At 45.5% G+C, this 16,851-nt stretch overlaps 1 protein-coding gene across 4 annotated transcripts in view; it reads right to left on the bottom strand.

Moving 5' to 3' along the window:
• The window catches only part of TRIM67 (tripartite motif containing 67), a gene marked incomplete at both ends in the record, with an annotated part of 38,403 nt that extends 22,013 nt beyond the window's left edge, over nt 1-16,390 (bottom strand). For 3 of the 4 annotated variants that reach the window (XM_080823357.1, XM_080823356.1, XM_080823358.1), the window contains one exon: nt 15,353-16,390. In XM_080823357.1, the coding sequence (XP_080679483.1) occupies nt 15,353-16,390 (1,038 nt within the window). The remainder of the gene's footprint in view (nt 1-15,352) is intronic. The other variant, XM_080823359.1, reaches the window with a different exon arrangement.
• Between the last annotated feature and the right edge of the window lie 461 nt (nt 16,391-16,851).

Raw genomic sequence — 16,851 nt, 5'->3', positions numbered from 1 at the left:
CCTCCCAGATTCCTTGACCCCATAAGATCCGTCCTTCCCAGTTGGCTCCCAGGACCCAGTGCCCACTCCCAAGGGGCCAAGTCATAGAGACTTTGTTCCACAGGGTGTGAAGGATTGATGCCAAGGAGACAGGACCCTTAGCTAGAAGTCTGCTTAGGGAAAGATTAGACCAGTATTTTCTGTGAGGGGAGCAAGGCTGGGTGGCGGGCCTCTTCTGTGTCTACTATGGGTCACAGGGTAAGGGGACCCCTGCAACCCACCCCCACCCCCACCCAGTAGCAGAAAATATCTTTGGTGGAAGAACTAAGCAACAAGGGGTTACTTTACTAGGCAGCTTCTTTCCAGAGGATGTGGCCCAGATTTGAAGGGGGGGAGTCCCCTGAGGCAAGACAGCGTAGAGGATCTGCTCTGTCCCCACTGACTGAATCCTGTGTTTCTGGCCACTGGGCCAGTAAGGAGGAGACATGGTATTTGAATGGGGCTCTAGATGCTGATCCAGTGCTCTGGTCTGTGATCCTCCAAACCTGAAACCTCTAGATGGAGGCTGCTGCCATGACCATGTCCACATTGAAGAACTGTATCTGTAAGGACTCCACTCCCCCTTACTGTCCCCATCCAGGGCTAATGCAAAATAGGAGAATCCTCTGAGGGTATCTGCCTTTCCCTGACTTCTCAGACTTAATCAGTTGTCCTGGTTGTGAGTTCTTAGGGTGTATTAGTTTCTTGTTGCTGCTATGACAAATTACCATAAACTTAGTGACTTGGATCAATACTGGTTTATTCTCTTACAGTTCTGCAATCAAGATGTCAGCAGGGCTGGTAAACTGTGGCTGTTTTAGGCCACCCATTTGTGACCGTTTGTTTCAGCAACCCTAGCAAGCACGTACATTCTGTATACTCTCCTATCCAGCCACATACTCTTTCATAGGTCTTCACGACATGGAATCATTTCACACACAGTCTGTCTCACATCATAAATATGGGTGGCAGGTTAAAGGGAAGCAGGTCAAGTTCCTGGTACCTTCAGGAAAGGAGTCGGGGTCTGTAACGAAGGAGTGTCCCGAAGGTACAGTATATACTTTTACTTACTTCATCTCACTTCGTCCCACATCAGCCTTTCCAGTATGAGGAAACTGAGGCACAGAGGCATCAGAAACTGACCCAAAGACAGAGCTCCAAGCCCATCCTAGACATTTTGATTTCAATTCCTATCCTCCCCATTACTTCAGCCAGTGAGGAACTGGACGGCTGGTGTAGGCAATCCTGGGATGGCTCTTTTTAGGCACCCATTTAATGTGATGGTATGAGATGGTCCCAACCAAGGATGGTGCTGCCTTTCAGCCCTACCACAGGAGGACTCCTGGGCATGGCCTCTGCCCTGGTGCCCTGCCACACCATACTCGGCCTTGACCCTTACACTGATAATCATGACAATGACGGCAAGGGTGGCTTTCCGCCGTTGAACACCTACTACAGGTGTGCACTGCCTTAAGTTCTTCAAGTGCATTATCACATTTAGTACAGGGTCATTCCATGGCAAGAGATAGAGTTTTAGGACTGTTGTCTCTAAAATGAATGTTCTTATTCCCTGCATTCACATTCCACAGCACTAAAAATTTCAGTAATGTCACTTTAGGCAACTTCGGCCCAATCTAGTCTTGGGATGAGACATAGCAGTGCTAAAGTGATGTGTAGAATGACATCTGGAATTGTTCAATCACTAGACTATACACCTGAAACTAATATAGCGCTGTATGCCAGCTATACTGGAATTACAATTTAAAAACGTAGTGGAAAAAAAAGACATAGCAACGCTAACATCTGGGAAAAGTCACACCAACATTTCCAGCTAGCTTTTCTCATGCTATGAGATCAGCTCCCTCTTCTGATACCACTTCCACGTATAAGGAAGGGGGGGGTTGCCATGCTAATGAGCATGGAATGCTCTGTTCAATCAGGGGCCGAGAAAAATGCAAAATCCCTCCTCCCCTCATTTTCCATGCCATTGGCTGGAGTGCTTCCCTCTTCCTGAATCACTCTATTCCATGATTCACCAGGAGTTAATAGGGACTACACCGGAATAGTCATTTGTGGCGTTGCTATTAGAATCCATTTTGGTGTTATCACTATTCCTTTATGAAATAAATGTTTCTCATGGCCTGTTGGGTGCCAGCTGCTCTGCTGGGTACTGTGAATACAAAGATAAATAAGACACCGTTCTTGCCATCAAGACGTTCAGCGGAGTGCTATTTATGCATGTGATGTATAAAGTTGGTTAAATAAAGAAAGACACCTGGCAGGTCTGTTAGCTGCAAGACACCACTGATAGGTATAAATAAGAAAAATCTAATCGAGATGGGATTTTAGTTTTAAAGCTGTCTGGAGTATTAGAATGAGCAGCTATAAAGACTGGGAAGACTCAGTTGGTAGAAAAGTAAAATTAGGCACAGCCAAGACCATGCTTGCATGAAGACAGCCCAGAGACTAGACAGTAATGCTGATCATGCGTGGATGGTACCTAACAAGGCTGAGGTAGGATGTCAGGTCCACAAAGCCCTGGGACCAGAATCCTGACTTTGCCGATGAACAAAAAACCATTCACTGAGCAAAGGCAGGTGACTGTCACCTTTACTATCACCCAGTAACCCAGATTGCTTTGTTAGGATCAGGCCAACTGCAGTCACTGGCCACCATAATAGAATTGTCTTTGTGAAAATCACATCTGACAAGAATTGACTGGCCTTAGAGTTTCCTTTCCATGGTCACATTACAGAAAAGTACATTTGCCTTTTTGGTGGGACACCTCCTTCCTTTTCACCTCTCCAAATTCTTCCTGTTGTCTGAAACCCGCCTCAATTCCCCTCTTTTCTCGCAGTCCTCCCTCATGTTGGTATGACTCCCTACTCTGTGCTCCTTCGTACTTGCGGTTGGTTCCATACACTTTCAGCACCGGTGACTTGTGCTCTGATGTTGTTCTTTATTTCATATGCATCAGTGGAGACATGAACCCTCTATCTATCTAATGAGTGGAGCTAAGGACCAATCCCAAATCATCCTCTTCATCAGCCTTTTGGTCTGTTCCTTTTCATGGCCGCCTTCTTCCTGTGAATCTCTTTTCTCATCTAGCTTTCTCACTTTTTTTTTTTTTTTTCTGGTCTCTTCTCTTCCCACCCTTACCACTGAGCAAAACAAGCTGAAATGGTCAGAGGTTTTTGCTACCAGGTTTTGCTGGCAAACAGGGTAAATATAACAACCTGGAAAAATGATAAAAATTTACTAGAATCTTCCAAAGGAATATAGCCAGGCTATTCCTGCTCTCCATTGAAACTGAAATAAAGCTAACATTCAGTCTTTCTTAGCCTTTCAGGCTAGATATCCCCTTTAATGTGGCTTCTGGAATCCATGTATCACATGATTTTTTTACCACTCCATATTTACAATGTTTTCAGTAAGTCTCAAATGCTAAAAAATGGGTAATTGAAGATCCCTTTTAAAAAATCAGACATGACATCATATTTCTCAATGTCCCTCTGCCTCAAGTGAATATATGTTAATCCCTGGCACTCACCCAGCAGATAATAAGCTGCTTGAAAGTAGGAACTAGATCTTAAACATCTTAACACCTCACACGTTGCTGTAAATTTAGGTTCCTTCTTTCTTTCTTGATTAATACAACTCCTCATCATTCAAGACACCAGCTCAAGCGCCATCTTCTCTTCAGTCTCCCCTCACTACTCTTTTCCTCTTCCCCTTCTGAAACTCTAGGCAGCATTAACTGCCTTCTCCTCTCTGTTCCCTCCCTGGTTCATTCACGTTTCAAATACGGCACTCATTCCACTTTTAATGTTAGTTTTATGTACACTGGGTGGGTTATAAAATGATCCTCCTCCTCCAGTTGGCTGTGAGCTGTCCTGTGGCCTATTTTATATGTATCCACAGCCCCCATCACAGCCTGTGAGTTGTAAAGGTGCCCAAGAAACGCTTTTCCAATGGAATGTTTTGATTGGATAATACAGAGCCATGAGATGACATTTGTCCTTTGTGTGCTAGAGAAAACATAAATAGACTCAGGAATGAAGGTACCTTAACAGCGCAGCTTTAACTCATACATTCTGGGGACCCAACACAGAGATTCCATCATTATCACCATCGCCACCACCACCGCCATCCTCATCATGACACCCAGCAAACCCCAAACATGGCAGATGATAGCATGAGTCCTGCCTGTTTTGACCAGATGGCTCTGAGGCCTGTGTCCCCGAACTGAAAGAAGCAGCTTTGGGAACCAGTGGGCCTGTGTCACCTAGGATGTACACGAAGCAGAAATCATTCAAGGAAAATTTCAATTTTAATTTAATACTATTGGAAGATCCTTCTCCATGCGTCTCTCATTTCTGTAAGTCTGACCGATGAGGCACAGCTTACCCTTTTTTCTGGACAATCTTTCCAAGAATGCTTGTATAGACAGCCCTCTTGGAAGCTAGAGATGCTGTCCCTCTCTGGAGCAAGGTGCCCCACACTGACCACCCTTTATAAAGGGTTCAGGCTCCACAGGTTCAGGGTTCTTCTCCTGTGATACAACCTACTGTGTGTGCAGGTGGCATCTGGCCCTTTCATACGACCCCAGTGTCAGCGGGGTCTCAGAGTAAACATGCTGATACTCTTGACTACTGCTATTGCTATGAGTGACAAATTGTTCTTCATGTCGGACCTGGGAGTCTCATGTCTTCTGCGTGCATCCATGAACTTGTGGTAAGTGAATTCGATAGTTGTATATAGGCGAAAATTTCACGCCTCTCACAGTTCCCTACACTAGCACCCCCAAAAGGATTTTCTTGCCTTTAATGTGTCCTGACTTGCCCCTCTGTGAGGAAGACAAACATTCATCAGTGATAAGCTGCAAATACTTGTAAAGGAAACCGATTTGGGGTTAATAATCACACCCTCCAATAAGCTAATGGTATGTGGTGATGTTCCCATGGAAGATGTGAAACAGGGTGAATGATCCTATTGTCCAGAGCAGGTACAGTCATTTGGGGTCTATTCTATGGGACTGAAAGGGAGCAGTCACATGTCCCAATGACTGGCAAGGTCCCTGTTCCTTGATCTGAATGTTTTCAAGCAGCATTTCTTGAGCAGTGAGTGCGTACTGCTCAGAAGTAGGGTACTATCTTAATGAGATTTTCCAGAGGTTTCTTGTTCTCTTTTGTTTATTCAAGCAGGCCATTGTTTGCTTCTTTATGAGTCTGTTTCAAAAGGTTATTTAAGGCAGTTTGCAAGGGTCTGTAGAATTCAATAGTGCCTACCTTAGAAGAGAAAAAGGGAAGGGTGGAGACATAAAATGAAGCCAGAAACAAGTCTTGGAATCTGTAACATAATTAAAGCTATTATGTATGCACCAAATATTTGGCTCTAAGCATTTTAGCAGCTGAAGAGAAAAGTGAAACCTGATTAGTTACACAATCTAAAGAGACCGTTAGATTAAAAAAAGGAAACATTTGCACCCCAGAAGTTGACTTTCAAGAGGAATGTGACAGTCACTGCAAGGAAGTACAAAGCCCCATGAGGACCCTTCTCCCTTCCATGAAAAAATCCTAAGCCACTAGGGACAAGCAGCAACTCCCATCCATCTACCCCATTACTCTGAGCAAGGTGAAGACACCATGTGGCTGGAGAAAGGGAAAAGAGAAAATACCTATCTTTCTGGGGGAGCTGGAGGAAACAGTCATAGATCCAAACTGTTTGAAGCTCCCTACTGCTGGAGAAGGAGAAGACAACTGGAAAATGCCCAGGAAATCTGGAAAGGGACCAATCAGTTGACATGACACAGCCTAGGAAAGAATCAGTGAGCTCTAAGAGTGGTCCATAGAAATTATTGGAAATGTAACACAGAGAAGAGGAATGATTAAAGAAAAAAGAACAGATGATCCAAGATCTGTAGGACAATATCAATGTAACATAAATGTACTTGGAATTCCAGAAGGACTAGAGAGAGAGAGAGAGGGAGAGAACAGAGCAAAGGAATTATCTAGAGATTTAATATAAGAGAATTTTCCAAAAATAATAAAAGACATCCACCCACAAATCTAAGTAGCTCAAAGAATCCCAAGCAGGATATGAACATGTAAACTTTTTTCCATTACTGCTGTCTCTCTCCTAATTCAAGTCCCCATCTTTACAGCCCAAGCCTCCAGTTGGTCTTCCTGCCTCCACACTTGTCCCGTACTATGCAGTTTGTAAACAGCAATTAGAATAACTTAAAATAAATAAACATCACTCCCCAGCTTAAAGGCCTCCAGCTGTCTCCCTGCATTTACCATAAAATCCAACCTGTTCCCTGTGGCCTGCCAGGACCTGAGTCCTCTTCACCCTGCCTATCTCTCTGCTCCTGCTACTTACTCATCTTTTTTAAAATTACACTACAAATACGGGCCCATTTCTGTTCTATAAACACATCGGGCATCTTTTAGCTCTGGTTCTTGCTTCTTGTTTACCTTGTGACACACGCTGCCTTTAGAACCGGTTAGGGCTGGCCAATTCTCATTTAGTTTTCAAGTTTTGCTTTTTCAACCTTCCCCCCCAAAAGAAGTCCTTCTAATCACATTATTTTACTTCCATCTTAATGGATATCAGAAATTATCCAATATCCACTAAGAAATCATGCAATATAAAAAATTGCCCAATTTATTTATTTGTGCATTTGTTGATCTTCTTTCTCATGGAACTATGTTTATGCTCTTTGTGGGAAGAGAACACATCCTTCCGTGGCCTCAGTGTTTAGAATGGTACCTTCAAGATTTACATATTGATTGAATAAGTAATTAGTTGAATTGAAGAATAAATGCTCATTAGAAGCATAAGTTCAGAAAAAGGACTTAAAGGTCAAAAGGCACCATCAGCTTTTTCGTTACCCATAGTTAAGTACTAGAAATTACTTTTAGTTATGTGGGTATACCACTCAGCTGATGGGTAAAGCCAGCCATATGGCAACACATAATTTATTGAGTGATGATAAACCACAGTTTTCGTTTTAAGAGGTCTCTCATTTCTGATTATTCATGTTTTATTGGATTCCCTGTTTTACTACTGCCACCTAGAATCAAATTAACAAGGATTGAGAGTTTGGACAATATTTGTACAAATATTTGCCTACTTTCCTAGCACAACCTTGACCTCATTTTTAAAAACTATGTACCGTCTGAACAGATTTTTCAAATGACATGTGACCAAGGCCCCTGCTGGCAGGTGCCAGGGTTCCTGTCTGCTATGTCTGTCATTTAGACCTCCTCCACACTCTCGAGCTCACCAGCCCCACCTCACCTGTCTTTGTCCCTTCTGGACCATTCCCTACTCTCACCTCCAAACCACTTAACCCCTCTAGAGCCACCTGGAGAATGAAGAAGGGGGTGCTATGTGATCTGTTCTGTTCCCTCCAGCCCTCAAACTCACTCACTCTCTCTTTTTTTTAAAGGATTTTGTTTGTTTATTTGTCAGAGAGACAGACGCAGCAAGAGAGGGAACACAAGCAGGGGGAGTGGGAGAGGGAGAAGCAGGCTTCCCACTGAGCAAGGAGCCTGGACGGACATGGGGCTCAATCCCAGGACCCTGCGATCATGACCTGAGTCGAAGGCAGATGCTCAACAACAGAGCCACCCAGGCACTCCTCAAACTCTTTTATGCTTTTTATTCTAAACAGGATGTTTGTCTCTTTCTCACCCATTAATTTCCATTTTCTGCTGCTCCATTACAGTTGAATGAAAGAGGGCTTGTGTCCCACTCTCTGTCTGTACCTTTTAAAATATTTCTTTCATTCATAATTACTCTTTAGATGATGCTGTACACATGTGCTTTTGTTCAGATACATACACAGCATTCTATTACATTTTTATAGTTAATCAAAACATACAGTGAAGAAATTTAAAGGATCATCTTTTTTCCAGGATCATTTCACAACTTGCAGTGCAACTTTAGCAAGCCCCTGTACCTGGATTTCCTCATCTGCACAATGAGGAGGCTGGAATTTATGATGTCTGCTGGAAAACAGCCTCTTCCAGGAATTAAAAATTGTAAACCCTGCACAGTTTTTGCTTTGTAAGAGGAAGTTCCAAGCAGGGAGGGGCAAATTCACGCCCCCCCCCCCCCGCCCCAGTGTCATCTGGATTCTCTCTTTCCCCTTGAGGTTCCATGGTTTTGATACTTCCAACCTCCACCACTCCCTGGGCAGGCCCTTCAAAACTGGCTCAAGAGTGGATAAAGCACTCTCTTTGCTTCTTTATAGAACAACTAATGAGCAAACCAAAAGGAAATGCAGAGATACCAACAGTCAGTGCTTCAATCCAGGAAAGCAGCAAAGATCTGTTGTCCAGCGTTTCCTTCTCCCAAGACACCCACGCTGGAGCCCAGGAGGGCCCAGATGGCTCTGCACACACCTCCACCCCTCAGAGATTCCTGCTCCTCTGGGCCCTACGGTCCTTGAACACTGCCTTGTCTCCCAGCACGCAGAATTTGCTGAACCAAAGATTCTGTTTAGTGCCAGAGTAATTAAGTAAGACTCTCTGGTTCAGTCTGCGCAGACTCCCTAGGGTCCATGTGTCGAGTGTCTTCAGGCTTGAGGGGGCACCCCGTTTCTCAGATGACTTGCACAGTTAGAATGGTGGGCCCAGTGCCCTGGGCCCCAGAATCATCCCCATCAGGGTTTCTCAAATACTGAAGTACATAACGAGTCAATGGGATCTTGCTAACATGCAAATCCTGAGTCAGTGATTATGACTGCGGCCAGTCTCATGAGTCTACATTTCCGAAGAGCTCCTGGGCTCTTAGTGGACCACACTGTGGTCACAGGTCCTAGTCTAGAGGTCAGCACACTGTTTCCGCACAGAGGACCAGATGGTAAATATTCTCGGCTCTGCAGTCCACAGAGTCCTGAAGCTACTCCCCTCTTCCAACTGCCACTGTAGCCAAAGGCAGCCCTCGGCACTATATAAACAAATGAGCATGGTTCTGTGCCAATAGAACTTTATTTACAAAAACAGATGGTGGGCGATAGTTTGTCAACCCTTTCCCTGATTTGTCTCAGAGAGGAAGAGAAAGCTCCCCTCTAGAACACTCCACATGGTTAACATCCACAGCTAAAGTCTCATCACCGTGAATATCTGTCCACACAAAGGGCTAAAATACCAAACCTCAACCATGGAATGACACCACAGTATGAAAGTAGGAAGTAGATCTACCACTAGTAATGTCCTTTTGCATTCCTGAAGGTTTTCCTAAATTCTAAACCCTTCTATGTCTACAAACAGTCTTCAAAAAGAAGGTAAAAGCAGTTCAAGTTTATGGGGTTTTGCCGCCTTCTCTGAAACCCACTTTGCTTTCCAAATGTGTGGAATGCTGAGGAAGGCATACCTTCCAAAGGCTGTTAACATAAGGGTTCTTTTTAATAATTCTTCCGGAATTCCCAACCTGCTTGGAATTAAATCCAAGCATGGGGCTGGGCTGTAGCCCAAGTGGCTTTGAAAACATGGTGATGTTAGCATAGAGGGTGGTTTGAGAGGGTGTGGTAGACTTTCGTTATAAGAGTAAGCTCATGTTTCCAGAAGTTGAAGCAGATTACCTATTGGTTCTTACAACCTGGGGCAGATGGAATGGAAGCCAGCCTACTACTTCATTTCTGAGAACTTCGGAGGTGGTCAAAGATTCAACCTCTCCAAAAAAACAAAACCAAAACAAAACAAAACCAAAAAAACACCTCTCTAGGCTTTCACTCAGATTGTGCGTATTTCCATGCCACGTGCTTTGAGGACCCTGATGCACTGCCATTCCATAGCACTGGTCTTAGAATCGGCAGCTAGTTAGTATACAGCAATCAGCCATAGCGTGGTGGGACTTGGACCTCCCCAACGAGTTTTACCGAGTACTTCTCTCTACGGAACTCTCTATCCCCCATCCAACCCCACCCTAAAATGCCCTCAGGTCAGCCCTGAAGGCTTAGTCTTTTCATAGGCCTTCAAATCAAGAGGGGTACTTGGCAATAGCTGCTCACCTCAAACCAATCTTTGCGAGACGGCAGATCGCCAACTAGTAGTTAAAAATATAAAAATCTAGATCTAGATTTAAAAATCGATCTAACAATAATGTGATGAAAATAGGAAACAGTAATTACGAGAAACAAGGTAATCCACCTTTTACTCCCCATGGTCCCAGTCTACATGGATTTTTTATTACTTACATAGTTTTTCTATTGGGAGAAAATAGGTATAAACTTTATGGAAGGCAATTTGGCAACATTAAACAAATATCTTAAGGCCAGATATCTTTTCACATAGCATCTCCATATTTAGAAATTTAACCTAAGGAAATAATTAAGAGCATAGGCATAGATTTAATTAGAAAGATGTTTATAGCGGCAAAAGACTGAAAACAACCTAAAGTCTGGCACTGACTCTTTGATCAAATAAAATATTAAATCCTTATGAAGGAATGGCATGCAGTCATCAGAAATGATGTAAGTTAACTGACAGAAAATATATTTATATCGTATTATTAAAGGAAAAAAGACACAAATGTATGATAGAATTCTACAAGAAAAACCTAAAGCAGAATTTTTTTTTGTCTCCAAATTAGAATTTGGAGATATTTAATTTTTACATTTCTACATTTTTAATTCTAATTCTTAAGAAGTATTTATTACTTGAGCTACGATGTACTACCAGTATTCAAGTAAGTGTACTTCTGATCATAGTTCAGCCATGATTACGTGTTCTGCCTTTCTTATTTTTGTGTTTTTTCTTTTAATGGAGGAATCTTTCCTTTGAGGCTCTAAAGGGGAAATGCCTTTCCTTATCCCTTTTATAAAACAAGGTAGGAACACAGTGCTGAGAAGCCACGTGCCCTTTGGCAGAACCTCAGGACATGAGAGGAGCCTGACATCTTGTTTTCCCTGAGATATCCAGGCCTCATCACCTCCTTTGCTCTTGTGAAGTGATGACTCATTAGGAACGATAATCCTAGGGTATCAGCGAGATTTCGATTTTTTTTTTTAGTTTTTTTTTTTTTTTAATGTACTGGACCTTATTCAGGGTGATTTCTTCTTCTTCTTCTTTTTAAAGATCTTATTTATTTATTTGACAGACAGAGATCACAAGTAGGCAGAGAGGCAGTCAGAGAGAGAGAGAGAGAGAGAGGAGGAAGCAGGCTCCCTGCTGAGCAGAGAGCCTGATGCGGGGCTTGATCCCAGGACCCTGGAATCATGACCTGAGCCAAAGGCAGAGGCTTTAACCCACTGAGCCACACAGGCGCCCCACGAGATTTCGTTTTAATACTCTCTTATTTTCCAGGGTTCTCCAAAGATTTCTAAAGGATTTATCCTGCATTTTATACCTCAGTTCAGGAATCAGTTTCTACCCATTTTACATTTTAAATTTTAAAAAAATTTTATTTTTATTTTTTAGATTTTATTTATTTTACAGAGAGAGACAGCAAGAGAGGGAACACAAACAGGGGAAGTGGGAGAGAGAGAAGCAGGCTTCCTGCTGAGCAGGGAGCCTGATGCAGGGCTCGATCCCAGGACCCTGAGATCATGACCTGAGCTGAAGGCAGATGCTTGACCTGAGCCAAAGGCAAACGCTTAAGGACTGAGCCACCCAGGTGCCCCAGTTTCTACTCATTTTAATTTCGGGGTTAACCATTTGCACCCAGCAAATGTTACAGAAGACCTGGTTGACATTCTGTGACATGTCACTCTATGGGAGAGATACAGCTCACAATGATCCTTTCCCCCTGCTTCAGGACAATTAGAGTTCCCTGATGAATAGGCAAAAAGACAGAAGCTCTCCTGAAAGCTTCCCTTCTGTGTCCTATCTTTCAAACATGTTTCTTCACATCAGAGGTTCTTTGAAATGATTAATCCTTTTCCAAAAGAATCATCTAAAAATGTGTTACAATAACCAACATATGGAAGCAACCCAAGGGTCCATCAGTAGATGAATGGATAAAGAAGATGTGGTACATGCGCGCGCGCACACACACACACGAATATTACTCAGCCATAAAAAGAACGAGACTTTGCCACTTTTGCCAACATGGATGGACCTTGAGGGTATTATGCTAAGTGAAATAAGTCAGAGAGGGGTTTCTGGGTGGCTCAATGGGATAAGCCTCTGCCTTCAGCTCAGGCCATGATCTCAGGGTCCTGGGATCGAGCTCCGCATCAGTCCCTCTGCCCAGCAGGGAGCCCGCTTCCCCCTCTCTGCCTGCCTCTCTGCCTACTTGTGATTTCTCTCTCTCCCTGTCAAATAAATAAATAAAATCTTTAAAAAAAAAAGTCAGAGAAAGACTAATACCACATGATTTCATTATAAGTGGATTCTAAAAAACAAAACAAACAAATAAACAAAAGAAAACCCAGACTTATAGACGCAGAGAACAGAAGGATGTGAAATGAGTGAAGGGAGTCAAGAGATAAAAACTTTCATATAAAATAACTAAGTCATGAGGATATAATGAACGTGCCAGGGCAATACAGTCAATAGTATTGTATTAACTTTGTATGGGGACAGATGGTAATTTAGATGTATTGTGGTGGTCATTTCACAATGTATATACATGTCAAATCATGTGAAGCTAATAGAATATCTTATGCCAATTATACTTCAATAAGAAATTAAATTCATAAAAATGTGTTTAGCCCAAATCTAAAGTTTTTTTTTTAAGATTTTATTTATTTATTGGACAGACAGAGATCACAAGCAGGTGGAGCAGCAGGCAGAGAGAGAGGAAGGGAAGCAGGCTCCCCACTGAGCAGAGAGCCCGATGCGGGGCTCGATCCCAGAACCCTGGGATCATGACCTGAGCTGAAGGCAGAGGCTTTAACCCACTGAGCCACCGAGGTGCCCCTAAACCTAAAGTTTTTATACTGTTTTCAAAAGGTGATAATCAACCTTGTTTTAAAATAGATTTCAGTGTCACTTAGATGTCTCTTTGCTAAAAAATCACTAATTAGATGACGAACTCCAGTCACGCTTGGGAGGAATTAGAGCAGGGCCTTAATGAAGGCTTCTGCAGTCACAGGCATGTTAGGGAAGTATTTCTGTCCCAAATCCAGTGCTGGTAGTACCACAAGGCTTTGTCATGGCTGCTGGGATTTTTGGATGATAACAACAACAGAAACTTTAAGTTTCACTGTCCCGGTGGGCATGTGAAATCAAGTGTTCAGTTTCTCTTTCAAAAGAAGCTACCCTCACAGTGGAGGTCTAGAAGCCTGTCCACAAAACCAGACCAAACACTCCACTTGTGCTCCCCAGCCCCTCGTCGAGCTGCTCATAGTAAGCATCCAACAACTGTCCTTTCTGTAGAAGAAGAGCACCTGCTAAAAGATAGGAGAAATTCTATTCATTCTTGATAAGAATCTCACATCATTCCTTCTGGATTTGGGAGGATGTCTTAGTTCCTTGAAGCTGTGGCATTGCATATAAAATTGAGACACCAGACTCTGCATAGTCCTGTTTCCCACAGATAACTTTCCCACTCCGTTAAGCAAATATCACCTGTGCTTAAAATATTTCCTCATAACTTTGCATTGTTGGTTGAGGATAGAAATGTTCTAAAAGTGCTATGGATACCAAGGGAGGGATGACCAATAATTTTTTTCCCTGCATAATCTTGGTTCTCGAAACCATAGAATATTATCCAACTTACTTTTCCTGGCAAGAGTCTTAGTCTCTTCTAAGATTGCATGCTCTTCTCAATTCATGTTGGTTTCCACTCTCCACTAAGCGTAAAGATTTAGATGGCAACACCTAGAATTAATTCTGGCCTCTAGGCTGTGAAAATGTAAGAGCTTGTGAAATCTGAATGTGAACCTACACCTCTTGTCTTGATAACTGATCACAGCCTTTTTGCAAAAGATTGTATTTGTGAAATGATGTCTCTTCTGCAAATTTCCTACTCCAAGGTAAATGTCTGACGTTTTCCCCATTTCTTTTCTGATTTTTTTATTTGAAAATGTTAAATTATAATAATAGCACACACACTGTAGCAGATGAAATGATATAGTAACGAAATAGAGCAAATCTATAAGAGGAATGGTTAGTTCCTTCTCTTCTCATCTATGCTACCTTTTTTGTCCATTTCCAGTTGGATGATGCCAGGTAACCATGGCAAATTGCTTATTTTCCCATGTCTTTCCTCCTCAAGCAGAGTACATAGTTCCTGATGGGCCATTCAGAGACCTCTGCCTTTTTGTGGGGTGAGAGTTTACTGGAAAGAGGATATTGAATGATAAGTGTACAAATTTGCAGATATACTTGTGTTCATCAGACAAGGGACTCTAACTCTTTTAGGCCAGAATCATTGACCTCGGGTACCCGTGAGTCCAGTTGTATGGCTTGGCCTTTGGATAGAAAATTAAGGTGAATATTCATTAGAAGAACTGACCCCACTCTTGCCTGGGGACCTGAACAAGGATGTGACCTGATTTTGAGGATTCTCCCTGCCAGGGACAGGTACTGAGGACACGTTGACAGGCAAGAGTTGGCACTTAGAGTCTGTTCCATTTTCAGTAGGGAGGTGGCAGCCCCAGGCAAGTCTCTGTGGAAGAAGGCTCGCAGCAGCCTGCAGAGGAAAGTATGGCTTGCTCTGCAGGGCCCCCATACTTCTGCTGACATTAGGGGCAGAGTCCCAGCAAGGTAAAGTCTCTGGGGGGAAATGATACTCCGTTCTGAAAAGGGCACACACCCAAATTCTCAAATAAGGCCCACGAGCAATTATGTCTTCCCTAGAGGCATTCTGGAGCTAGAAAGTGCTGGAGACTTCTTGAGAAAGTAGGCAAGTTTCTGCTCTGGAAGCTGAGGGGAATTCTGCTCTGTAGGAATTAGTGTGTCCTCTCACTGAGGGCTAGGATAGAATCCTTGCTGCCTTCAGGGAAGATGAACCAAGAGTGGGGAAACATCAGACATTTTCCTGCAAGTGGGTGGGAACACTTGCACTTAAAAAATCTTTTTCCACTGAGGAAGGGGGCACTGAATGTCATAATTCCCGAAGGGCTGTCAGGGTAATTTATAAGTCAACTTTGGGAGTGAAAGAGCTCTACTTCTGCATTTGGGGTGCTCTCTGTGCAGAATCATACACTGTCAGGGGGAAGGGGATCACATAAGTCATCTCTCCATGCGCTTCTCCTTCCCGACACCTGGTTCAGAGTATCTGGATTCATTTCAGCGTTTGTCAAGTGAATGATAAGGGAATGAATGAATGAAGTAAATCCTGCCTTCTGCCAACTCTCCAGGGAAGAGGCCAGGCACCCTTCTCGCACATTCTTCTTTGCACCTGTGCGCCCCCGCCCCGCCCAGCCTGCGCTCACCTTGTGCTGTTTCCACATGGCTCCCAGCGGCTTCACCTCGTGCTTGCCGTGACGGCCCTCCTCCAGGCACAGGTAGCACACCGGGGTTCGGCAGCTCACGCAGTACATGCTGTAGTTCTCCATTTCGTGTTCGGGGCACGTAGGGAACTTGCGGGCCGCACTGCCCCCCGCCGCCCCGGCGCCCCCCGGGCTCTTGCAGCCGCCGCCTCCGCTGGGGGCGCCCTGGGCCGCGCCTGGGGATGCTGAGGCGGCCTCGGCAGGCGCGGGCGGCGGCGGCGGCTGCACCAGGCGATGCTTAGCGAAGGGTCCGCGGGATGGATGGCATTTGAGCTGGCAGGCAGCGCAGTAGAGCACGTCGCACTGCTCGCATAGCGTGGCGGCCGGTTCCGGCGGGGTGCGGTCGCACAACTGGCAGATGGCCACTGCAGCGGCTGCGTTCGCCCCATGCACCGCCCCGCGGCCCTGCTGGTACCGTTGCACGATGGCCTCGAGCAGCCGATTGCGCTGGAAGCCGCGCAGGCCTCGGTGGTCCAGGGACGCGCTGCGGTGGCACTGCGGACACGTGATGGAGCTTGAGGAGGACGAAGACAGCGAGGAGCAGGCGGCACCCCGAGCCGCGGCGGCCGAGGAGCCAGGCGGTGCAGGCACCATGGGCAGGACGCGAACCCCGTTGGGGGACTTGAGGCTCGGGGTGTAGGAACCATAACCACTGTCTGTCTCACTGTACAAGCTCAGCTTGTCCGCGTGGTCCCCGCCACCTCCCGCACCGCCGCCCAGGCCGCCAGCTGCGCTCCCGCTCGCGCCGCCGCAGGCTGGGCCAGCCGCAGCGTCGTGGTCCAGAGGGGGCGCCGCAGCGGCGCCGGCCGGTAGCCCCGAGCCCCGGGAGTGCAGGAGTGGCTGGGGCAGGTGCTGCTCACCGTCCGGAGTCTGCACAGCGATGGTACGAGCGCAAGGAAGGCAGACGTTGTGGGAACAGGGCAAGATGATGGGCTCCCGAAACAGGGAGCCGCACACGGGGCACTTCAGCTCCTCCTCCATCGCGGCGCGGGCCGACCGAGCTGCTCAGGGTGGGATGTGGAACGACCCAAGCTCCAGAGACAGGCGGAGGGGACCAAGCGTGGTTAGCACCGGAGAGACCGCAAGCGAGGGCATTACACAGGCATGACCACTTCACAGCCCGGGGGCACGCCCCTCTCTCTGTCCTGGGGCCACCGCCCTAGGACCACTGGGGGCAAGAGAGGGGAAGGGGTCCTCACCTCCTGCCTGCGAGGCTCCTGCGCCAGCGGCTTCAACCTGCGGCCAGAGTCCAGAGCCAGTCGGCTGCCCTCGCGATGGCCTGTGAGGCGCTCTAGGTGATGAATCAGCACTAGCGCCGCCGCCGGCTGCAGCGCGCGTCTCCTCTGCACATCAGGACCAGCGGCCGGGCTGCCGTTTCTCGCTGTTCTGTTTCAGCCCCTCGTCTCCAGTGGGCAGCTGCTCAAGGGCTCCCTTTTGCCCCT

This window comes from Martes martes, assembly GCF_963455335.1.
Source record: "Martes martes genome assembly, chromosome: 14".
Classification (NCBI taxonomy): Eukaryota; Metazoa; Chordata; class Mammalia; order Carnivora; family Mustelidae; genus Martes; species Martes martes.
This window is presented reverse-complemented; position numbering and strand designations above follow the sequence as displayed.